Consider the following 26326-nt stretch of genomic DNA (forward strand, 5'->3'; position numbering starts at 1 on the left):
TGCTTCATGGGTAGCTAGAATTTTCATCCTGGGAGACATCCCCATAGTAAGAAAATCAATGGCTCAGAACAGAGAAAGGGTTAGGGACTGGGTCTGTGAATCCAATAGCTTTGGGAGCTAGGTAAGATATCTCTGTTACCAATCTAAGTCAGCATCATTTCTGCAATTTATTATAAGGAGCAGGGGTTCTTAACCTGGGGTTCATAAACTTGTTTTATAAAAAATACTTCTGCCAACTGTAGTTCAGCATAACTGGTTTCTTTTGCAACCTGATGCATTTTCTTTTATTTATTTAAAGCATTATTCTGAAAGTTGGTTAAGAACCTCTGGAAAGAATTGCTTAGAGCAACAAGAGGAGCTAGTATATGCCATAATTAGAATTTGAATCCAAGTCTTCCCAGCTCTGAGGCCAGCTAGCTCTATGAATCTAAGACATACCTACGAAAAAGGATGACACGCTGCCTTATCAAAGAAACATCAACAAAAAAGTAAGATACTAGACTAGATATTAGAGGCCCAACCCCAAAATAAAAAGGTCTTGCCCTCAAAGAGCTTATATTTTATTAGACTACAAAAAGAGAACTCCAAAGTCAAAGGTTATCTGAAGAAACAAAGGACAGGAAGACCTTGGCAGGGTGGGAGGGTGGGATTTGCAGTAAGGGAAGTCTATATGGAGATAGGTGTATTCTAAAGGAATAGGAAGATTATAAGAGGTAAGGAAAGGAATAATTAAGTTACTGGGCTTTTTAAATTATTAATTTGCTCTACAACTGGGTCTAATTGTTGATTGCAAATTGTCATCAAGCAGACACACATAGCAGGATAGTATGGGGAATTATTATATACTAAGTAATGTACAATTATTATCTGATGTATAAAGAACTTTAGGGATTACAAAGTATTTTGTGATAACCTAGTGAAATAGAGGGGACATGTGATATTGACATTACTGAGGAACAGATTAAGTGACTTGTCCAAGGGTAAAATTGAGTAAGTGATTTAGCCTGATTCAAACATGGGTCTCCTTTCTACTTGTACCAGATCCCTTTGGATACCATCATATGGAAGCAACATGTCACAAAGCAAACTTTTCCAGTTCCAGCTTTCCCTAAGAGGCACATACAAAGAAAGATAAAATTAAATCACACTTGTTTCCAAGTAACTATCTTTGACTATGATACAAATATAGTCACATTTAAAGCTTTAATTATATGTATTTGCTTTTTTCCCCAAAAATTCTGAATTTAAGGAAGATCAAGACACAAAGATACACAGAGACAAAGACATAGGGACACAGTCACAAAGAGACAGAAACAGAGAGAGAGAGAGTCCCAGAGAAATTCATAGGAACAGATATAAAGAGATAGAGCTACAAAGACAGAAAATAGTGATAGACACAGAAATAAAGACAGAGACACAGAGAAAGCCAGAGACAGTAAGATAGAATGTTTCCACATTCAAAGTAGAACAGAAAGAGGGTTGCATATGAAATCACAGCTCTATTAAGTATAGCTTTCTTTTTTAAAAGTATATAATAAATTCAAAATGTTACCTTCAAAGCTAAACTGTTTGTCTAAGCTTCCTTGTGAACTTCTTTTAGTTCTCTACATTTAAAAATTCATTCCCTTGAATATATTTTAGATGATGGACCCTTATCAGGGAAGTATCAAGTATTTCCCTTAAAAGGTTTCTATTCTAATTTTAAATGCATTGATTTTATTTGTGCAAAGCTTTTCTATTTTATCTCATTAAAATTGTCCAGCTTAACATCTATGATCCTTTTTAAATCAGTACCAAAAAGTTTTTGATGATAGATGCATTGTAGTAAAGTTTGAGTATTATTACTGCTGGGATCCTTTTATTTTTCTTTTAAAAGTATTTCTCTTGAAAGTCTTCACTTTTGCTCCTCTGGATGAACAATGTTTTTTTTCTCTCTAGATTTCTCAAATGATACATTTTGGCTTGACTGATAGAAATCCTAGGTAAAAATGTTATTTTAATCATATTGGCAGGACCCAACCATGTCCAAATAGAATATCCTCAATTATTTAAGCCTGAGGTTATTTCTACACAGTGTTCTATAACTGTATTTATTGAGTTGCTATGTGTACCTTGGTTGGTAGACTCCCAAACATTCTATACACCGTGTAGGATGTTCTTTTTATCTTTTATGACTGGGATTTGTTGGCAAAATATTAAAAAATGATGATTTATCTTAGTTCTTTTAAGTAGGTTCTCTAGATACATAAATATATCTGCCAAAATCAATAATTTTATTTCTTATGCATCAAAGCTAAATTCCCTCAGCTACTTCCTTTTGTTTAAATGTTATAGGTAGCATTTATATAGCTATGTTAAAGAGATATGGTGATAACAGACAACATTGTTCTGCCTCTAAACTTATTAGACAGGCTCAAGATTTATTTCCATTACTCATAATGCTAGATTTTGGTTTTAGAAGATACCACTTGATCTTAAGGAAATACTTATTAATTGCTTTGTTTTTTTTTTTTAATGAGCATAGTATTTTATCAACACTTTTTCCTATGTCTTACTATAATCATGGAAATTTATTTTTATTAATGATATATTATATTTGAAACAACTCTGCCTATATAGATCTTACTTGAGCATAATATACAAGTCATAGTCTCCTTGTCATCATATTATTTAAAATGTTTGTGTCTGCAGTCATATAAATTGATGTATATTTTTCTGCTGTTGGTGGCAGGGGTAGTGGTTTTTAACTTGATTTGTCTCTTCTTGCTTTAGGTATTAAGATCATATTTGCATAAAAGAAAGGATTTTGTAGCATCTCTCCTTTTCCTTGAAAAAAAAAAACCCAGTATATATAACATTGGAATGAATGATTATTTGAATGGATGTAATTCATTTCTTTTCTTGGGTTCCAGGGGAGGGGGGGAAGAAAAACAATTTAAGGCTTATTCAATTTTTTCTGAGATTGTTAATTAAAACCCCTATTTCTTCTTCTTTGTCTTAATATTTTAAATTTTGTAGATATCTATTCATTTCATTTAAAGTGTTTGTTGCATTTGCATACAACTGGGCAAAATAGTTTCTAATAATTTCTTTAATTTATCTTTCAAGAGCATTCTTTTGAATTTTTGATATATGTAATTTCATTTTTCTCTCCTCTAAAAGAACTAATATTTATCTTTTTTAAAATAAAGATTCTAGGGAGTCAAGATGTCAGAAATGGTACAGGAACCCATCTGACTTCTACTACTAAATTACCCTCCAAAAAGCAATGATATACACCTTAAATGAATTCTAGAGCAGAATTACCCACAAAAAAGACATTATGAAGTAATTTTCAATCCCAAAACAACTTAGAAGGCCAGAAGGAGGGATTTGGTATAGGTGATGGACATGGAACACAGTGCCCCACTGAGGCAACAGACCTTGGGTGCAACTAAAGAAGCAGCCAAGCTTCCAGAACTCTCAGTCACAGATGATAAGGACTAGTAAGAAGGAAATTACAGGCTTCTCTTTGCTAGCTCTGGGTAAAAGCCTCTTGTTGCATTGTTCATACCTAGAACCAAGTTGTTGCCCTGGGACTCAGTTACAAGGTAAGGAGGAGCATCAGCATACCCTAGGACTTTCAGCCACAGGGGAGCAAGGGACTCTGGTCATAGTCCAAAGAGGGGAAAAAAAAGTGCTTTGGGTTACTCACATCCCAAAGCACAGGGTGGGAGAGTATTAAACACACCTCTCCTTACATCCTACTGCCTTGGGAGAAATAAAAGCAGAGAGATCCCCTATACCAGCTCTAAAGGAAGCTGTACAAAGAATCTGAATTTTGAAACAGTGCTTCCTTCACCATAGGTACAGAGCTCAACTTTAAGAGTTGTTTATTGTTTTTTGTTTTTTAAGTAAAAGAAAAGGGTAGGGAAATGAGCAAATAAAAAAATAAAACTAAATATAGAAAGTTATTTTGGTGACAGGAAAGACTTAGACTCAGAAGAAGACAACAAAGTCAATACTATTGCATTGAAAGCCCCCAAGAAAAAATATAAATTGCTTTCAAGACCAAAAAGAATTAAGGATGAATTAAAAAAGGATTTCAAAAATCAAATAAGAGATGTCAAATAAAAAGTGGAAAAAGAAATTAGAGTAATACAGGAAAATCATAAAAAAAAGTCAACAGCTTGGGAAAGGAGGCACAAAAAATACTGGTGAAATTAATATCTTGAAAAACAGAATAGGCCAATTGGCAAAAGAGGCACAAAAATCCAATGAAGAAAAAAACTGTTTGAAATTCAGAATTGGCCCTATGAAAAAAGTGGTACACAAATTCACTGAGGAAAAGGACTCTATATATAGAGAGCAGAATTGGCCAAATGGAAAAGGAGGTACAAAAATTCAAGAAACTCATGTCGTAAAAATTAGGATTGGGCAAGTGCAACCTAAAGACTTCATGAGACATTAAGAAATAATAAAAAAAATGTAAAGAATGGAAAATAGAAAAAAAAATTGGGAATATCTCATGGCAAAAAGAACTGACCTAGAATATATTTCCAGAAGAGATAATCTAAGAACTATTGGACTATCTGAAAGCCATAATTAAAAAAAAGAGCTTGGACATCATCTTTCAAGAAATCATCATGAAAAACTGCAACGATATTCTAGAATGAGAGGAAAAAATAGAAATTGAAAGAATCCACTCATCACCTCCTGAAAGAGATCCCAAAAGGGTAGCTCCTAAAATATTATAGCTAAATTTCAAAACTCTCAGATCATGGAGAAAATATTGGAAGTAGGCAAAAAGACACAATTCAAAAATCATGGAGCCACAGTCAAAAGGTAACAAGACAACAGCTTCTACATTAAAGGATCAGAAGGCCTGGAATAGGATATTCCAGAGGGCAAAGGAGCTTGAATTTCAAGCAAGAATCAATTAACCAGCAAAAATGAGAAAAATCCCTCACAGTGAAAAAAATGGGTATTCAATGAAATAGAGGACTTTTCAAACATTCCTGATGAAAAGACAAGATCTGAATTGAAAATTTGACTCTCAAATATAAGACTTAAGAAATATATAAAAAGTAAAACAGGAAACACAAAAGATATTCAATAAGTTTAAATTATATACATTCCTACATGGGGAGATGACCATTGTAACAACAAAGAACTTTGTTATTATTAGAGCAATTATACGGAATATACATAAAAGTGTGAGTTCAATATGAAGGGATGATATAAAAATCTAAGGCTTAAGAAAGAAGAATGCATTGGGAGCAGAGAGAAGGGAAAAATAGAATGAGGTACACATTGCATATTGCACATAAAAAAACATGGAAGAGCATTTACAGTGGAGGGGAAGATGAGCAAAGTGGTAAGGAGAATGTGTGAACATTACTCTGCATAAAAACATACACAATCAATTGGCTATAGAAAGTTGTGTGACACTACAGGAAAGTAAGAGAAGAGAAGGGAATAAGAGAAGAGGGTTAGGGTTGATAGGGGGAAAAGGCATATTGGGGGAGGTGGAGGTCAGATACTAAACAGGGGTAAATGGGATGGAAAGTAAATCACAGTAATCATAATGTGCAAAAAAAATTTTACTAGTCTCTCCAATAAAGGCCCCACTTCTCAAATACATATTTAAATAAGTTAAATATATAAGAATGCAAGTCATTCTCCAATTTATAAATGGTTAAAAGAAATGAAGAATCAGTTCTCAAACAAAGTAATTAAATTTTCTATAACTTGGCAAAAGTGCTCTTTATCACTATTAATTAGAGAAATAAAAATTAAAACAATTCTAAGTTACCGCCTCATACCTATCATATGAGTCATTATGACAAATGACAAAAAGAAAATGACAAAACTTGGAGGGGATATGGGAAAGTTGGGACATGAATGTCTTGTTGAAGGAGTTGGGAACTCGTTCAGTAATTATTCAGAAGAGCAATTTAGATCTGTGTCAAAAGGACTATAAAACAACATATACCCTATTTGACCCAGCAATATCATTTCTATGTCTGTATCCCAAAGAGATAAAAAGGGGGAAGATATTATATGTACAAAAATATTTAAAACAAGTCTTTTTAGGGAGGCAAAGATTTGGAAAGTGAGAGTGGTACCCATCAATGGACCCAACAGAGGAGTTTAAAGCTTATCTTAGAGAAAAAGAGTCATTTATCATTTATTAAGAGTGACACAGTCCAATCTATATCAGGAAAATCACCTTGCTATAGACTACTCTCAGTGACTAAAATGCACTCCCCCTATCATCTCCACCTGTTAAAATCATTCTCTTCCTTCACAGCTCAGTTTAGGCAGTCCTCTTCATAAAGCCTTCCTCCCCAAATGCTATCTAGTCGTAAGCATTTCCTCTGACATTTTTCAAGATGATTTTGCCATCATCACATTCTTCTTCCTACTATTTTTATCTGTGGAAACACCACAACCTCTCAAACCCACAGAAGCTTTTTGAAGGAAGGGATTATATTGATTTGATCTTTGTATCTCTAGTTACTAACACAGTACTCACAACCTTTTGTACATAGTGGTCTCAGTAAATACTAACAGAATTTAAGGAAGACACAATAAAATAGGAGAGATAATGTAATTAATTAAGCAAAACTATTAAACTACAGGAACAGCAGAAACTAGGAGTAAGATTAAACAAAAGTCAGCAAGGAAGAAACCCGAGTTGGACCAGCCAAGATGCTGGTTTATATTTATTAATATAAATAAGGAAGAGTTACTAGAACTTAGCTGTCTTGTGGAAGGTGTGCCATATGAAAATGTGGTTAGACTTCTTAAGCTGGGCAGAACCAACACCAATGAGGGGAAGTTGTAAATCAGAAAATTATGGGTCAGAAAATATCATTAAAAAAATTCTTGCCAACTAGAGCTATCTAGAAAAGGAACAGGCTGCCTTGGGCATTGGTCCCTCAATGGAGTTCTCCAGGCAAAGGCTTAATGACCATTACTTGTCAGGTATGTCAGAGGAGGGGAGGCTTTTATGGGTAAGGATTGCCCTGGATCATCTGACATAATCATGGTGAAGTACAGATGAAATTCATCTAAAATAGAAACTGAAAAATGAATGTGGTGAGTTTAATAATAAAAAGGTTAAGGGAGTTTGACAATGGACCCAGGAGGCTGGGGATTGGTTGCCTTCTTCCAATTCTGCTGTCTGATGTTACACTAAAGTCATATCGCATCACATCTCTGAGTATCAGTTATCTCAACCATAAAAAGAGGGTGTCAAATTAAACAAGCTCTCAGGTCCCTTCAGGTTCAAAGAGGCGAAAATTCTGTGTATTGTAACCAGCCAATGCAAGGCTATAGTGGCTATAAGGGAAGATGCTATTGGTAAAATTTAAGCTGAGCAACAGAGTCAAGAGTCTGATGAGACTATAGAAAAGAGAAATGAGTTTTAATAGAGCAGATGGCCAGTGTGATCTTCTAGCACTAAGGATAGGAGAAAATACATTGGGGGAAAAGAACAAGTTCTGACCCTAAAATAATAGAAAACTTTTTACCATAATGGAGAGAAAAAAGCATAACCAAGCATATTCACATTATCAGTACTGTTCCCTTCAAAGTAATCACCTTAGGTGACTATAAATTTGCTTCAACTAAGCTAACACCATTAACAATACTAAATCTACATTTGCTAAACTGAATATCATTTTCCCAAAGCCCTTACTTTTAGGCTTGGAATTAATACTATGTATTAGTTATCTGACTCTGGAGTCAGATGACATAGGTTCAAATTCTGCCCCTGGTGAACAAAAAGAATCAATTAAGCTTCCTGCACCTCATTTTTGTCATCTATTATAGGAAGCAGTTGGACCCAGTGGCCAGTGATTCTTCCATCTCAATTTGCTCCTATGCTATGATCTTTTGATAAGCAAGTAGAGTCTCATAGACATAGATTTAGAGCTAGAAGAAACTTGGGAAGTGATCTTCTACAACTCTCCCATTTTAAAGCAAAGGAAACTGAAGATCAAAGAGCTTGGTAGAATAACTTGTCCAATGTCTCCCAGGCAGTAAATGATGACTTAAGCAATTATTTAGCAAGTGGAGCCAGAATTTGCTGACTTTTAAAAAAACTCTTACCTTCCATCTTAGAAGCAATAACTGTGTATTGGCTCCAAGGCAGAAGAGTGGTAAGAGCTAGGCAATGGGGGTAAAGTGACTTGCCCAGGGCCACACAGCTGGGAGGTTTCTGAGGCCACATTTTAACCCAGGACATCTCTAGACTGAGCTCTCAATCACTCAACCACCTAACTGCCCCTTTGACTCTTAATTCTATACTCTCTCCATTCCATCACATTGCTTCCTCACCAACTAATTCTTTGTTTCCCAAACTAACACAGCATCACACAATTTAATGAATCTTCATATTCTGCCATGAAATATTCTCAAATTATTTTTTTATTTTATATATTTTATTCTTTTAACTAGGTACAGTGGATAGAGTGCTGCACCTGGAGTCAAGAAACCTTAAGTTCAAATCTAGCCTCAAATACTTACTAGCTGTGAGTTCCTTGGTAAGTCACTTAATCCTGTTTGTCTCAGTTTTCTTATATGTCAAATGAGCTGGAGAGGAAATTATAAACCAAGAAAACCTCAAGTGGGGTCACAAAGAACTGGACACAATTGAAATGACTGAAAACACAACTCAAAGGGAAGCTTCTTGATTGAAAACACTGTTTTCTTCTTTGTTCCCCAATACCTAAAACAACAATGTCTTACACATGACAGATACATAATAAATATTTGTTAAATGACTAGATCATATAATTTTAGAATTACATAGAAATTTGGTCTTTGAGATTAATCAACTGCCTCCTTACCCTTAATCTGACATTTTACATACAAAAAAAAAAAGAAAAGAAAAATAGGTCCAGACTTAAGTCTGAGGTCATAGAACTAAGTGACTAGTCTGAGGTTACAGAATATATATATAATCTATGACTGGAGGGACATCTGAAGTCATCTAGGTCAATTCCTTTTTATAGAAGAAGAAACTAAGGCATAGAGAGATCAAGATACTTGCCCAAGGTCACACGGGGGGTTGATAATAGACTATAATTCAAACATAGGTCTACTAATTCCAAAATGGAAGCTCTTTCCTGGAAACAAATCTTGGACTGGTATCAAAAATAAGATTACAAACAGTCTAAAAACTACTAAGACAGATACCCACATTTTTGCAAGCTCTTCAAAGCTACATTTTCTGGTACATTTTAAATGGCCACAATATTGAAACTTGAAAGGATGAAAATCACAAGGTTTCTTCCTTTATCTGTTCACCATCTTCTTACTTCCCTAAATAGATAAGTGCTCCACACTCCAAAAAAGATAAATTATTCTTTAACACTCTTATAATTCTTGGGACTGAGGAGTGTTAATTACTATCCAGAAACTCAGTGCATAATGAATACGGAATGTATATATTTCTCAAAGCCCATCCTGTCAGTGCTTTATAAATCAATCTACATTTTTTTTTCAGCAAGAATATGGACAGAAACAAAATTTGTGATTTATATAGCTGAAAACAAATTTTCATTTGCTTTATTGCACATGTTCTAAACAGCAGCCATGCATGTTGTTCAGGGACCAAGTTGCTTTGTTCACATTCTGAACAGTCAGCTTCGGGATCTCAAAGACATCAGAATTTATTTATTCTTGGGTTAGGTTAAAAAATGTTTTAAAAGGATCAATCCTAAAAGGTTTAGAATTCTCTGAAAAGTAGAACATCTGCTCTGAGATGGCTCCAGGGCTGATTTTCCCAACAAGGCAGTCTAGGCTTCATAAGCTCACCTCCATTAGAAAAGAGTCACAAAGTGATGAGATTACAAAGGCTTTTCAAGTCCCACAACTGACTGATGAAATACACAACTTGGAAGCTAAGAGAGGCTTCTGGGAGCTGCAGCTTTTTGTGTGTTTGGACACGTGCATGTTTTATTTCTTAAACAAATCAAGAGTCTTGAGTTATAATTCTTTTTTCTCCACTTCAGAGACTTAACTTGTCATTAGTCTCTGTACCAGCTAATAGTTTTGCACTATCAGAAATTCAATACTGATGAACCTTCCAATTTATGTGGACAGCTCATCTAGAATAAATCTTTAGCATCATTATGTGCTGAGATATCAGGAGATTTGGACCCTAATCCTCTGGACACTTTCCCATGGTTGTTTTCTGTCCTTCTGCCTTCTCCCATCTCCACTCCTCCCACCCCCATCTCCCGTGTGCCTGTATCCAATTGATTTTTATTTAAGAAAAGCCTTTACCGGCTTCACAAATAACTGTTTTGTGCCCTTTGAATTGTTATTCCGGTAGCACATTCTGCTTGATTCTTACTTCGTGTGTTGTATACAGTCATTTTCACTGGGGAGAGTCTCCTCTCTGGACCTTCTTGAAGTTTCCCAGTCTTATAGAAACAGACATTTTACAGCTTCCCAGTAGACAAGCTTAGCCAAATCTGAGCTACATTAACTGCCTTTGATTTATTTCTAACCCTTTACACTTATTCAAATAAAACAGATTTAAAAGTCTATTTTCCTGGACTCGAAGCACTCAAGGTTGCCTAAATCCTAAATACAAACACACACACACACACACACACACACACACACACACACACACACACACACACACATATTTGGCCCCACTTTTTCACACTTCTCACCTAGGTATCAAGATCATTCTTCTGTCAAAAAGGGATTGCTATTATTGTGGAATGATCAACCGTGATAGATTTAGCTACTATCATTAATACAGTGATCCAGGACAATTCTGAGGTACTTATGACAAAGAATGATATCAGCCTCCAGAGAAAGAACTGTTGGAGTCAGAATGCAGATGAAAGCACGCGAGTTTTCACTTATTTATTTAGATTTTTAGTTCCGGGTTTTGGCTTTATATGGTTATTCACTTGCAAAAATGAACAATATGGAATTAGGTTTTACATAATACATATATAACCCAAATCAAATTGCTTGCCAGCTCAGGGAAGAGGGAGAAAAGGGAAGGGAGGAGACAATTTTGATGATATAACTTTGGAAAACTTATGTGGAAGTTTATTATATGTAATTGATCAAATAAATATGTAATTTAACAAAAAAACAAATCAATTATTTTTAAAAGGGATTCTTAGCTTGTGGGGTATATCATACTTAAAGAATATTTTCAGGTGGTAAGGACTGACTAAAGGAGAATCAAGAGAATCCAATGCCTACATGTGACTACAATGATGTAAATGAACACAATAGGAAAAGATAATATAATTTGGAACAAGTGCAACAGCTAATGGTTGTTCCAGAGATATCAGAACACACCAATATCCTTTTGGCAGAGAGGCAGTGAACAACAGTTCTGGAACATGACACACTGTCATTTGTAATCACTATCACAAAGTTGTTCTTAATTTTTTGCTTAATTGTATGCCTATAAATCCTATTTTTGGAGAAAATGAGGCCAGGAGATCCCTTGAACCCAGAAATTCAAAGCTGCAATATGGCTTAATCTGGCCTGGTTCAAAGTTTGGTATCAATATGGTAAACTCCCCCAGAAGTAGGGGGAGCCTGTGAGTGGCCAATCTATTTCCAGCTGACCCAATCCTAAAACAAAACAAAGCGACAATTAGCCTCCTTTTGCCCTCTATCCTATTGCCCCTTGCTCGTCCACAGACACGTAATAACATAGAATAATATAGGAATAATATAATAATATAATAATATAGGAATAATATAATATAATAGTAATAATATAGGAGGAAGATATTCATAGGCAGTGATATATTAAAATCCATTAATAAAACAAATTTTAAAAAGTGGATTGTCACAAAGTATAGTGAAGAAAGAAAGAAGAAAGTATGGTTGACAAGTAAAAAGATTAATTTAGAAGTATAGAAATAATGCAATTCATTAATACCACTTTGCAAATGACATCTTCCTTTATCCTCTCAGAGCTTTTGGAATTCCTATTGCAGGGCATAACGATCTCATTGTAATTTCACATTTAATGCCCATTTTAACTACTGTATATATGATTTTGCAAATAGTCTAAGCTCTATGAAGGCAGGGGGTCATTTCCTTCTTTTGGACTCCCTTGGGACCCTGAACCCTGGAAGATCCTCCACAAATTTCTGCTGAATGAATGAATGGTTATAATAAGCCCTTAAGTCAAGGAAGCGATATTAATCAAGCACAATAATTTTCTATCATCCTATCTTTCCCCCAGGGTACAAATTTAGATAGGTAACAAAATCCATATATTTAGAATACTGAGTGGGAAGTTTACGTAAATTTTTAATTTCATCTCCTACTGAAAGGATACTCAGTATCATGGGTCTATGCTATGTTTTTAAATTCCTTAGATTATGGAACTGAAAATGATTTAGAGTGGATTCTTAGTTAAGTGGCTTACAGCAAAAGGTCACTGACCATAAACAAGCATTTCCATTGCCTTTGTCTGAATACTATATCCATATAGTAACTATGCTCTTTCGCACCATCCTCATAAATGTTAGGAAAGATGCCCTGGACCACAGTCAAATCTATACTATTTGCACCAACTAAGCTATATTTCCCCCCAGAAAAGCAACTGACCTTTTAAACCGATTTGGTGATACTGTAGAATCTATTCATGTGACATTCTCAGAGCAAGTAGTTGTTAAAGTTTATCCAGGAGATAAAATCATGATTTTCTCCAAAAATAACCTCAGCATCAATTGAAGAAATTAGTTAATTTGTTGTTTGTAGTTTAGTTATTTCCAGTCATATCCCACTCTTTGTGACTCCATTTAAGGTTTTCTTGGCAAAGATACTGGAATGGTTTGCCATTTCCTTTCAGCTCATTTTACAGATAAAGAAACTGAGGCAAAACAGGGTTCAGTGACTTGCTCAGAGTCACAGAACTAAGAAGTGTCTGAAGAAAAATTTTTTTTTCCTTTTTGAAGTCAGAAAGATGAGCCCTCTTGACTCCAAGTTTGGCATTCTATCTGCTGAAGTACCTGGCTACCCTAATTAATTTGTTCTCTGATACCAAGTACTGAAGGGAGGAAGAGACAGAATGATACACAATATGAAGACATTGCCCTTGCTCTGGAAGGGACTTTAGAGACCACCTTGTCCAACCTACCAACTTAACAGATTAAAAGATGGAGACAAAGAGAAGCATGTGCACATACATCATGAGTGGCAGCATTAGAATTCAAAGTCAGGTTCTCTTAGGTCAGATTAGTATCATAGCCACTTTGTACCAGCAAAGGAAAGGAGAGAGAAAATAATGCACCCTGCAGCCTAAAGGTAATTCCATACTAGGTGATCCCCTAATAATTAGTCCAGTTTGGCACTTCAGAAATTAAACTTAAAGGGAAGGGGAAAATGCAGGAAAGGCAGAGTAGAAAATCCAGAACAGAATGACTCGGGCCACAAAGAATCATGTTCTATAGCAAATAGAGAATTTGGACAGGAATTCATTTGCAAATCCAAAGCAGATCAAGAACAAAGGGAAAGGATCCATATGAACAAGAATATTTATAACAGCACTTTTCATTGTACCAAAGAACTGGGAACAAAATAAGTGTGTGCTAATTGGAGAATGGTCATGATATATGAAAGCAATAGAATATTATTATGCCCTGAGAAATGAAGAATTCAGAGGAACATGGACAACTTACGTGAACTCAAGAAGGAAGAAATATCTGGAACCACAGGAGAAATCTACATGATGACCATAATATTATAAAATAAAACAAGTTGGAAAGATTTAAGAAGTCTGTTCAAAGTAGTGAAAATTGTGATTTCAGAGAACTGATAATAAAACATGTCATCTACCTCCAGAGAGGGAAGTAAGTGGACTGGAAGTAGAGAGTGAGATATATCATTTCAGCCTTAACCAATGTGTAGTTTATTTTGGCTGGCTACATATGCATTTGGTATAAGCTAAAACTTCTTGGAGGGAGGGAGGATATTTAGTTAGAGACTAGTGATGGAAATGCAAAAAGAATATGAACATATTATCTTTCAAATGTGCAGAAAAAAATCCAAAGCATAAAGGGGCCACAGAGCAAATTTAATAAATACCAAATGACAAATTTAGTCATTTAATAAATACTACAAAATCTATATCTGACAATCCAGTTTCTCATTTGATCTTTCTTATTCTTTGTATATTAAAATGTTCCTGTTTGCTGGTTATTAAATTCATTAGAAAAAAGAATTTTTTTTAAAATCCTTACTTTGTGTCTTAGAATCAATACTGTGAATTGGTTCCAAGGCAGAGTAAGGGTTAGGCAATGGGGGTTACTTGCTCTACTAGTGGAAAATAAGAACTTGAAAAAATAATAAAATGGACAAGTCACACAAAATGGGCAGGTTTGGCATTGATGGAAGCAATATTCTTATTGAGAAGATAGATCATGGATCCATAAAATCATCCATCTTGGCCTGAGAGGGACCTCTAGTCCAGTCCAATCCCTTCATTTTGCCATTAAGGTAAAACGAAGTCTAAGAATAATAAAATAACTTGCCTCAGGTCACATATAGATAATAAGAGCCAGAGGAGATTCAACCCTATGCCCTCAGATCCTAAATTCGGTACATATTCCATTGGAGCATGATATCTTCTTATCAAATTATGGAATAAAGCAAGGTTATTGAGTGGTTGAAGGGCATAAAATCTTAGAAAATTTCAGAGCTAGTTTTTCCTGTCTCCCAAAAACATAACAAAACTTTCATAGATTCAAGGGGCATGTCAGGAGCAATGGCAAGTAGCCAGGGGTACAACAGGAAGGATCCAGGTATACTTAATACATATAGGCTATAAACCCAAACCCAAACTTGAATTTCCTTCCATAAGGTGACGTCCCACTTTCAGAAAAAAATATATTTGTCTTAGAATATATATACACACAGAGAAACTATGACAGTCCACTCCAATATGGGCGATCCTCCCCCTCCCCCATGTCGATAGGCTTATCAATGCCTACTCACTTTTGGAGCTGAGGCGTCCACCAGTCTCTGCCGATGCCGGGCTGAGCTGAAGTGGCTCTTCGGAGGCTGCCCTTCCTGACAGTGAATGGAAAGGGGGAAATGAACAGGAGAAAGGTAGAGGGGAAGGTGGGACGTGAGGTGATGAAAAATGGCCAAAAAAGGGAGAGGGAGAGTGTTTAACTCTACTTTAGTCATTGTCTGGTTGAAACTTTATAAACATACACAAAGTACATTTGATGTTCTCCTAATAAGTGCACATGCTACCACTAGGCGATTCAATTTATTCTGCTATAGCCATGCATAAAAATTTTGCAGCCATGAAATGTCAGGATTGAGACATTTCTCTTCCCATTAGAATCTCATAGGTTAGGGTTTCATAGGATCATCTTCGTAATTTTATTATCAGCTCTTTTCTACTTCACTTTTAATTCCGAAAATGATAGGAGAGAAAGAGGAATAAAGGGGATTTTTATCCATAAACTCCTTAATTCAATTATTCCTCCACATCTGAAAATTCCATCCTTCTTGTCATAATAGAAGGAATTTTCTGGAGTCATGTCTCTGCTCAGTAGTGTTCCTCCCCCATCTCATTTCACTGGAATAACACAGGGAATTCCAGGGCTTCTCCCAACCTTGAAATCACCTTTGCCTCAGAAGCTCTGCCCTGACTAATCTAAGATGCATCCCTGCTGAGTTCTCTGACAATCACCAAAAAGGCTGTCCAGTAATGTTCTGGAAGCCCAGAAAAAAAAATGATAATCTTACATGGTAATCTTGTTCCAATGCTCAAAAGAAATAAATCTATCCTCAGGCCTACAACTTAAAGTAATCTGGAAGGTCGATTTTTCCTGCTTAGCTCAACAAGTTTCATTTGAAAGGGAAAGTTTGGGCTAGAATTTTGAAAAATGGGCTCAGCTCTCCATCCCCAATCTCCTGAGAAACCCACCAGACAAATTCAATTAAATAAACACTTATTTAACACCTCTTAGGCACAAGGTCCTCCAGTGAACATTGGGGAGGCAAGAGAAGACTCTAAGAAAGAATCCTGCCTGCAATGACTGACAGCATGAACTTCCAGTCAGAGAGGAAGGTCAGGACCAGAGGCAGTGTGAGCTCCCTGTCCTTACAATCCTTTGATGAGAGTAAAAAGTGACACCAGATACAAAACTCCCAGGGAACTCCCTGCAGTTATCAGTTACTCCTTGGTCAACTCTGCTTGACAGAAGAAGGATATGAAAGGAACATCATGTTAGTAAAATACAGAATATCAACTTTTTTTCCCTCCACAAGGGTAACAGCTATATTACCTTAAGACATATATCAATCACATCCCACTTGAATTGTCAGCAATCACTGAAATGACCACAAGGATAAACCACCTTCAGAAATGAAATGTCATAAATGGCAAATTACAAGTAAATATCCCTTCGAGTTACTGACAAGCCATCATGTTTTTCCCCTTTCCCTGCTTTCCTTTGAAAGATGTAAGGAAAGCGATTTTAGATTTTTATCTAAGCTAGAAAATATCATATTAAGACCTCATCAGACCTTTTACATTGAGCCAATGGCTGTTTGTTCCTTTTCTGTCTCAATTAGCTCATTGTGGTTTTTTGCTCTTCTTTGTATTCCTAAAAGAGATTAAAACATTCTCCATGACTAGCATTCCTGCACACTCTCCCTTCTCTTCTGTCCTCCCTAACCACCACCCCTCACCACCTCCTTCCCTCTCCTCACTCACTCCCAACAACTTCAGCTGTCACAAGGACACTGGGGCATCATCTCTTATCTCAACCTTTTTCTCCTAAGTTCCAGATCTACAAGTCCAGTTGTTTTTAGGTTATTTTCCTACAGATACCCTTCAGTTAATCCAAAACTCAACACATCTCAAACCAAGAGTATTGTCATCCCCCAATAATTTGCTCCTCTTTGATGCTTCCCTATTTCTCAAGTTATTCATCCAGTCTGCAATACTGAAATCTTGGTGCTATCTTTCCTCTCCCTCACTTTCCATACCTCACAGCTTCTGAGTCCTGACCTTTGTTTCTCCACTGTCTTTTAGATACATTTCCTGGATCTTGGTCCTCATTCCCCGTGCCCTAGCCTAGGTCCATATTATAGCAAAAACCTCCCATCTGCTATAGTCATTTCTTCACTTTCTCCTCTCCAATCCAACTCTCATGTTGTTCCTTAATCACAAATTTTACTAAATTTGAAAATTGTATTTTGAAATTGTGAGGAAATATCCCTGAAGCAGCATAATTGGCTAGTCAAGAGATTTCCAATATTATTATTTTTTAAATGAAAGCATGTTAAGCAAGTGGAAAAAAATTTTCTGCCATTCTCCAAAGGTAGACTACAAATGAATTAAGCTATTTTTACCTCATCCCTAAAAATATGTTCTTATCACATGTAAACAAATAATTATCCTCATTGATCCAACTGGGAAGAAAGCTGTGGATGGTGATTCCATATGGAATCATTACAACTGATTTAAGTATTCCAAACCATAATAAGAAAACATCATCAGTATAAACAATGCCAGATTCTCCTACTCACCAGGAAAAAAATTAATCACAGAGTTAAATATACATTTACAGTCAACATGCAAATTAACTCAATTCCAAGCCTGTATTTTATAGCTCTTCTTCTGACACCAAGGTGAAAACAGTTGTTGTTGTTGTTGTTTTAATTAGCTAATTGTACCCTGAACTCAGCAGGGGGGCAGATGTCACCGTTAAATCTCATACCTAAAATCAGAGTCATAATATTTATGCCCCCCATTGGCAGAAAGCTGGCAAAAAGACATCTCATCCTTCAAGGCAACTAAAGAGGCCTCTGAATTCTTGTCTCCTCTTTCATCTCATTTGTTATCAAGCCCACTGAATCTCTAACACCAGATGCACATTATTAACAAATGGGTCTATAAAATAATCAATGTATTTACACAAAGATTCAAGCAATACATCTTCATAGAAATCATGGGGCAGCTTGAAGGATTAGAGTTATTTTTAATGAATTGCATATAGAAATAAAATGACAGTATAGGCAATCAGAACAAGTTTGTTTGTTTTTTTTGCATAGGACCTTATTTCAAAAACAATCTAAAATTTATTTTAATAAAACGTAGTCCTGCTGAAATAAATTATTTAAAGATGTTTTAATTTCGGAGTCCCCAACTTTATAATAACATAGTAGAAATATCCTAGTCAACAGGTTACTCCTAGATTGGGAGGTTGTGGGATGGGGAGGAAAGGATAGGGAGGATGGACAGGAAGAGAAACATAGAACATATGCATGCCCAGAGTTAAATGTAATTGAGAATCTCTTTAGAAAAATTAAGTTGCAAACTAATAAATGGCAAATATGTTAGCTAGAAAGCATAGAATATTTTCTGTGTTTCTTCCTCTTCCTTCTTTATCCTATCTACTTGTACAAATGCCCAAGTGGGGTCTGAGCCATAAATAGATAATCCAATAGACAGAAGTAGGTGGATACTGAAGAGACCCCCCAAGTTATTTTATGTCTAAGTTTCTAGAGGTATAGGGGTTCAACCTAGAATTAACAAAGAACTCTTTGTATCACATGCCCTGCAGGGCAGAAACCCACATGATGACATAGTGAGAAAGTCAGTCATAAGTTCACCAAGAGCACCACTGTGGCAAAGTACAGAAACTCCTCAGGTTTGCTGGATACACAGATCTGAGCTAGATCTGAAGCCCGTTTGCTATTGCTTAGCACAAATCTAAGCTCATTGCTTTCCCCCTAAATCTATTAGAATACTTTTTGTGTACATCTTCCTCATCTCTCAAATTACAGATATATAATCACCTAAATCATTTCAGGGTCTTTTCTAATGATGGCTTGTTTTTGTTTTCTTGGTTGGGACTTGTAATTTGATCTGAGTGAAGCAAATTCCTGGCATAGAAGCTTTGTCCACTAATTTGAATAATATAGAGTCTATAAAAGAAATAAAACTAAAACAAACAAAAAACCCCAAAGAACCAATTTATCTGCTCTCTGAAAATCAATACTGTGTATCGGTTTCCAAGGCAGAAGAGGGTAAGCACTAGGCAATGGAGGTTAAGGGACTTTCCCAGGGTCACACAGCTAGTAAGTGTCTGAGGTCATATTTGAAACCAGAATCTCCTTTCTCTAGGCCTGGCTCTCAATCCACTGAGCCCATCTAGCTGCCCCAACATATAATCTTAAAGAGTTGCTTTGGGCACTGAAATTTGTTATTTAATCATTTCAGTTGTATCCAACTCTTCCTGACCCTATTTGAGATTTTCTTGGTAAAAACATGTCAACAGTGAAATACAACAAGCCAGCAATAAATCCATTACATTGTTTTATTGTTGTTGAGTTATTTCAGTCATGTCTGACTCTTCATGACCCTATTTGCAGTTTTCCTGGCAAAGATATTGAGTAGCTAGTCATTTCATTCTCCAGTTCATTCGACAGATGAGGAAATTCAGGCAAACAAGGATAAGTGACTTGCCCAGAGTCACTTATCTAGGAGAGTCTGCAGCCAGATTTGAACTCAGGAACAAGAGTTCTTCCTGACTCCAAGCCCAGAATTCTATCCATTGTATGACCTAGCTACCAAAGTACCGAATGTTTACATGGTCTGTGGTTCCATAGCTAGTTTTCAGTTCTCCTAAGAGGTAGGATTCAGCCTATTTTCCTAACCCCAAAGTCAGGAGACCCTCTACATATTATACTGAATTGTTGGTTACTGTATAGCTTAACATGCTGTTCTGCTATTATAAGTAATACAATGTGGTTTTGACTCAGGTCCAATTTATCATTTGACTTACTAGGTTTTGACCACCAAAAGACTCCAACAACTCAAAAGGTCAAATGGAGGCAATTGTAACATGTGAAATGGTTTTCAATTCTTTGAAATGTGTGCACAAACAGATGTACATTTATTAAGTACATACTACACACTAGATACAATATATGCACAGATGGATATCAGAGAGTGAATAAATACAAATATATACAAATTAGATAAATGCAAAGAATCTAGGTACTAGTATCAGGGTGGCTCCGAAAATGTTTCATGAAGAAGATGATGGCTGAGATGTATTTTATTTTACTTTTTTGGAAATTTATTTATTTGTCACTTGATGGCCAATAGATTTGGTTCCATCCTTTTACTTTTACCCTATGGTTGTTACTTCCTCATGTGTGTTTTTTGTAGACAACATATGATAGGATTTTGGTTTCTAATTCACTCTGCTATTTGCTTGTGTGTTATGGGTGAGTTCATTCTATTCACATTCAGAGTTATGATTACCAGCTGTGTATTTCCCAATATTTTGATTTCCACTCCTAGTCCTGCCCTTTCTCCTTTCACTATTTCCTTCTACTCTAGTGTTGTTTTTAATCAGTCCCCCTAATTCCTACCCTTATTTTACTTCCTTGTCTACTAGCCTCCCTTCTTATTCCCCTGTTATTTTCTTTACAGTCTTTTTAAACTACACCCCACTCTCTCCCTCCCTTGTATTGCTTCCCTCCCCACCAGTCCCTTTGTTACCCTTCTACTTCTCTATAGGGTGCAAATCAATTCTCTGACCCAATGGATCTGATTTTTTTTCCTGCTTTGAATCAATGTCAATGCTTGTAAGAATTAAGTATTTTCTATCTCCAACCTCTTTACCCTTCCAGTGTATTGGTGTTTTCCTCCAGTCCCGTCATGCACTTCTTTGTGACATGGAAATTTATTCCATTTTCTCTTTTCCCATTTCTCTTAGTATTAACCTCTTTTTTAAACCCCTAGTTATATATATATAAATATATATGTATATATTTATGTATATATATATTTATGCATTAATATATACATATTTATGTCTTGGTATTTCATCCTATACAGTTGGTCATTGTTCCCTCTAAGTCTAATTCTTCTAGCTAACCAGGTGATGATAACAATTTTTAAGGGCTACCAATATCCTCTTTTCTTGTAGGGATATCAATCATTTTAAGTTGCTGGGTTCCTTAAAAAGGGGATTTTTTCTTTTTTGTTTTCCCCCTTTCTTTATTACCTTTTGGTGATTCTCCTAAGTTCTGTGTTTGGGCATCAAATTTTCTGTTTATGTCCGGTCTTTTCTTTATGAATGCCTGTAAGTCTTCTATTTTATTAAATGACCATATTTTCCTCTGGAAGAATATAGTCAGTTTTGCTGGGTAGCTGATTCTTGGTTGTAGACCTAGTTCCCTTTTCAGAATACCATATTCCATCCCTTTTGGTCCTTCAGTGTAGATGCAGCCAGATCCTGTGTTATCCTAACTGTGGTTCCATGGTATCTGAATGACTTCTTCTTAGGAGCTTGTAATATTTTTTTCCTTGGCCTGGTAGTTCTTGCATTTTGCTATATAACATTTCTGGGTATTGTTAATTGATGACTAAGTACAGGAATCTGTACTAAGAATCTGCAGATTCTTTCAATATCTACTTTTCCCTCTTGCTCTAGAATGTCGGGGCAGTTTTTTTGGATAATTTCCTTTAGAATGATGTCCAGGCTTTTTCCTTTGTCATAATTTTCTGGTAGTCCAAGGATTCTTAAGTTGTCTCTCCTGGACCTGTTTTCTAAATCTTTTATTTTGAGGATCAGGTCTTCCATGTTTTTCTCAATTTTTTCATTTTAAAAATTTTGTTTTATAGTTTCCTGCTTCCTTGTGAAGTCGTTTGCTTCTAGTTGTTGTATTCTAGTTTTTCAAGACTGAATTTCATCCCTGGATTTTTGGTCATCCTTCTCCTTATGATCTTTTATCTTCTTTGCCTCATTTCCAATCTCATTAATTTTGGTTTACAAGACACTTTTTTCTTGTTCAAGTACCTCTGTTTCCAGATGACTTATCTTGCTTTTTAAGATCTTTTCCCAGTTGTCTTCAGCCTCTTATTTTTTTAATTGTATTTTGAGTTGTTCCAAAGCCTGTGTCCAATTCGCTGGAGTTTCTGTGTTTTTGCTTGGTGTTCCTTAATCTTCTTCTGTTCTATTGATTCTCTTTTGTTTATTGCCTGGACAGAAGCTGTTGATTGTAATGTCTTTTTTTTTCTTTTTCTGTTGTTTACTCATATTTTCCCCTTCTTTCCCTCCTGTAGTTGCCTGTAATCTTGCTCCTTTCATTATGTGCTGGATCTATGGGTTTGGGTTGTTCTGTCCTGAAGGGGCTTCTCTGTTCTACTGATTGATCAGGTTAGTCAGATCTTCCCCAGCTGACAGCAGAATCTGAGAAGGAGCTGGGCTTCCCACCCTATTATCAAAGTTGTTGCCTTTAGTTTGTTGATGCCTTTGCCCCATGGAGCTTTGTCAGCAAGGCTCTCAGATGTAGTGGGGGGGGGGGTATGATTGTTGGAGTTTGAGCTTGAGTTAATCTCAAAGCTGACTGTGCCCTGAGGCCAAAACCTAAAGGGGAGGAGGGGGGAGTGGGGGCAGATGCATTGTCTTGGCTTCGACTAGGCTGGCTGCTCTGCACTTCTCCCCCAGCTGCCTCTATGCTGCCTGTGTTCAATACCCTGAGCCTGGTACAGCTGTGCCAATAAGGTACTCCCTCCAGACTAGTGCCTTTGCCCACCCAGAGATTCCAGCCACTGCAGGAGGCTCAGCAGTGTAGGTGGGGGTGGGGTCCTGGGACCTTTCTTTTTCCTTCCCCTTAAATCCGTGAATTCTTGAATTCAGTCTTTTTGGGGGGCATACCTTTTAAGTTGGTTCCAGGAGGAGGGTTCCCCAGTTCTGCCCTATTGTTAGATTGGTTTTCAGTTGCCTCGAAGCATTGTGTTTTTGATCAGTGAGGAAGGGTTTGTGGAGGTCTGAACTGTTGCTATCTTTAAACTGTCATCTTGACTCTGCCTCAAAATCCTGAGATATATTTTAAAGAAAGAGAGGAGAAGGAAGGAAGGAAGGAAGGAAGGAAGGAAGGAAGGAAGGAAGGAAGGAAGGAAGGAAGGAAGGAAGGAAGGAAGGAAGGAAGGAAGGAAGGAAGGAAGGAAGGAAGGAAGGAAGGAAGGAAGGAAGGAAGGAAGGAAGGAAGGAAGGAGAGAGAGGGAAAAGAGGGAGGGAGTGAAGGAGGGAGGACTCTATGAAGTGAAAGTAAAAAAGAACTGTGCTCCAACTATGGTGGGAAATGTTGAAAATGAGTAATTCTTTGGTGTATACTAATAACCATTTGATAATATAAAATATTTATTAAAATTTCAGAATAATACCATTTCTTACCATATGATCTTCAGAAGACATTTATCTGCCACTGGTCATATGTTCCAAAATGAGCAAGTAAGTTACATTTTTGAGGTGATGTGTTTAATTTTCCACAGAAAAATATAATAGTTTACACTTCATCAAAAAGAATTTCCCTTTTAAAAAATAAAACATTTCCCTTCTGTCTAAGAAATCAATACTAAGTATCAGTTCTAAGGTAGAAGAGTGGTAAAAATTAGGGAATTGGAGTTAAGTGACTTGTCCAAAGTCACATAGCGAGGAAGTGTCTAAGGCCAAATATGAACCAAGGACCTACCATCCATAGTCTTGGCTCTTTATCCACTGAGCCACCTACCTGTCTCAAAAGGAATTTCTTTAGGAAACATTAAAAACCAACAAAGAAACTTATAAATCTGGTATTTAAAAACTACTAATTCATACTCAATCAGTGTATTAGTTCTCATGAGATGTATATATGCCAATTATTTGTATATAGAGAAATACGACTTGGGATTTCATTTTCTTCGAATAAAAGAAGTCTAATATATAAACCATTCTGAAGTGATATGGTCTTTGGGCTGCCATGACAAGGTAGTAATGACTGATAGCCACCAAAAAGCCAACAACAGTCTTTATATTACATATTTTCCTAACACAGTGACTCAATAATTTAATTATCAAAAGACATAATATCTGTGAAGCACTTTACACAGTACCTGACATACAAAAGACACTTAATATTTATTTCCTTCCTTCCTATCTTCATTCTGGGTTCTAAACTCTCCCTTCTACCCCCTCAAATTTTGTAATTTGCTTCAGATTTGGGAGGGTCGAATTGCCAATTTTTTTTTCTTTAAACATACTCACTAAAACTAATCTTCTGTGTGCCAATAGCCACTATTGAAAGGAGCAGATTCCAAGTAAATAAACAAGCTATTAGGCTGAGGACAAGAGTGTCAGCACAAGAACAAACTTTGCATTTAAAGAAGGCTAACAACTGATGTTAGCTGAATCATTGATCATTTCTATAAGAAATACCCTCACTAAAATTTCTTCTGATAATTTGAAAATGAAACACTGTCATTCATAGTATGCATTCTTTCCGAACAAAATTTTGTTCTTTAAATGTGAATCAAACTACTCACAAATTCAGCCTGAATTTGCACCATATACACCTTGCACATATATAGTATGCATACATATGAGAGTTCAATAATGAAGTTGCTAGAATATATAGAACTTAGTCAATAGCTTTCAGATTATTAAAAATGTAATTATTTGAATTAAATATTGGCAACCTTAATTCAAATATAGTAGCCACTAGGAGAATTTTTTTTAACTCCATAATGAAATTAGCCCATAACTCTCATTTTAGAAAGGAAAAAAATCCATTCTTAGACATATCCAATTTGGAGATGTCAAGAAAAGGAATGAACAGCACATAAAGGTCTGTTAATGTTTCACACAGTTTGGGCATAATTCTCACAAATCTATTATGAAACTATTTTAATTCTAAAACACTGGTAGAGAATTAGACAACTTTTAAAGTCACTTCTGATGGAATACCTTTGCCCATATTCAGTATTACCCTTCCCCACTTTGAATCCTTATTAAAATATTATATTTAAATAAAACCAAGAGATCACAACTGGGAAAAGTAGTTATCAAACACTAACAAATCAATTCAACAGTGAATCTATGCAAAGCAAACCAAGTCAGTGAATATCATTGAAATGATTTGGCGTTATATCAAATTCACAAGTCTATGAGATTTAACAATTAGCAAACATAGAAAGCAAATCAAAAAGAAAGATCAGAAATGTTACCAAACGTTAAAATGTGCCACCTAGGGCACAGAACACGTTTTATAGATATGGGGCCACAGGCATCTGTTGTTGTAACCCATGGTTCTAATTACACTATAATTTGTAGAGATCTCCATAAGCCATAACTTGATAAAGATGAAAGGAACTCATTTAGCTTCCCTTCCCTTCAAGGACTTAGCTTTTCAAATTCATTTTCCTGACCTTCAGGCTTGGTGCTGTAAGCTGTGGAGCAGTGAAAAGGAATCCTAATCTAGAAGCTGAGAATCCTCCAGGATGCCCAAGAAACTGACTAATACAAGCGAATAAAGTTATTTGTCAAACAGGGATATTGATGCTCTGATTGGGTAGCGATTCACAAAGGCAAGTTCACATAGAAGAGGACACCTCTGATTGTTATTTAACAAAATTTTTAATGACTCATGGCTGTTCTTTCTTTATAGGCAGCATCAGTCCCTGGCATATTACTTAAAACAGTCAACAAGAATTTATTATTAACCTACAATGTATCAAGCTCCTTACTAAGTGTGGGAAATAAAAAAACAATTCTCTCAAGGAACATGCATGTACAAACTGCCATATACAAAGTATATGCTGTATATGCTCTTGCTACATGCCAGGAGATGTGCTAACGGATTACAAACTATATCTCCTTTGAGCCTCGTGACCACCCTAAGAGAGAGATGCTATTATGATTCTTATTTTACAGTTGAGGAAAGTTGAGTCAGACTTTAAGCAGAGGACAGCTAGTGGATAGAACCCAACCCAGTGGATAGGACATCTGGCTTGTAGTCAAGAAAATCCAAGTTCAAATCTGGATTCAGATGCTTACTAGCTGTGTGATCCTGAGCAAGACACTTAACCCTGTTTGCCTAAAGTTTCCTCATCTGTAAAATGAACTGGAAAAGAAAATGGCCCATTTCTCTCATTTTAGAAAGGAAAAACTTTAGAAAGGAAAAAAAAAATCCATTTCAATATCTTTGTTAAGAAAATCCCAAATGGAGTCATGAAAAGTCAAACATGACTGAAAATCAATGAAACAATAACAAGACCTTGAATGACTTGTCCAGGGTCACATAACTAGGAAGTGTCTGAATCCAGATTTAAACTCCCGTCTTCCTAGTTCCAAGTCCAGTGCTCTATCTCCTGAGTCATCTAGCTTCCTCTGGATAAATTGGAGATAATCAACAGAAGAAAGACATTAACAGTGAGAAAGTTCAGGAAATCTCCTTAAGGAAGGGAGGATTTTAGATGGGTCCTGAAGTAAATAGGAAGCCAGAGAAGCCAAGTGATAAGAAATAAGAAGGGAGA

General features: G+C 36.1%; 1 protein-coding gene across 16 annotated transcripts in view; it reads right to left on the reverse strand.

Annotated features, from left to right (window-relative positions):
• The window catches only part of MAST4 (microtubule associated serine/threonine kinase family member 4), an 818549-nt gene that overhangs the window by 392524 nt on the left and 399699 nt on the right, over window positions 1-26326 (reverse strand). For 11 of the 16 annotated variants that reach the window (XM_056824831.1, XM_056824828.1, XM_056824830.1 and 8 more), the window contains one exon: window positions 14986-15060. The exons of the other annotated variants lie outside the window; for them this stretch is intronic. In XM_056824831.1, coding sequence (XP_056680809.1) covers window positions 14986-15060 — 75 coding nt within the window. The remainder of the gene's footprint in view (window positions 1-14985; window positions 15061-26326) is intronic. 16 annotated transcript variants of the gene reach the window in all.

This window comes from Monodelphis domestica, chromosome 3, assembly GCF_027887165.1.
Source record: "Monodelphis domestica isolate mMonDom1 chromosome 3, mMonDom1.pri, whole genome shotgun sequence".
NCBI classification, from domain to species: Eukaryota; Metazoa; Chordata; class Mammalia; order Didelphimorphia; family Didelphidae; genus Monodelphis; species Monodelphis domestica.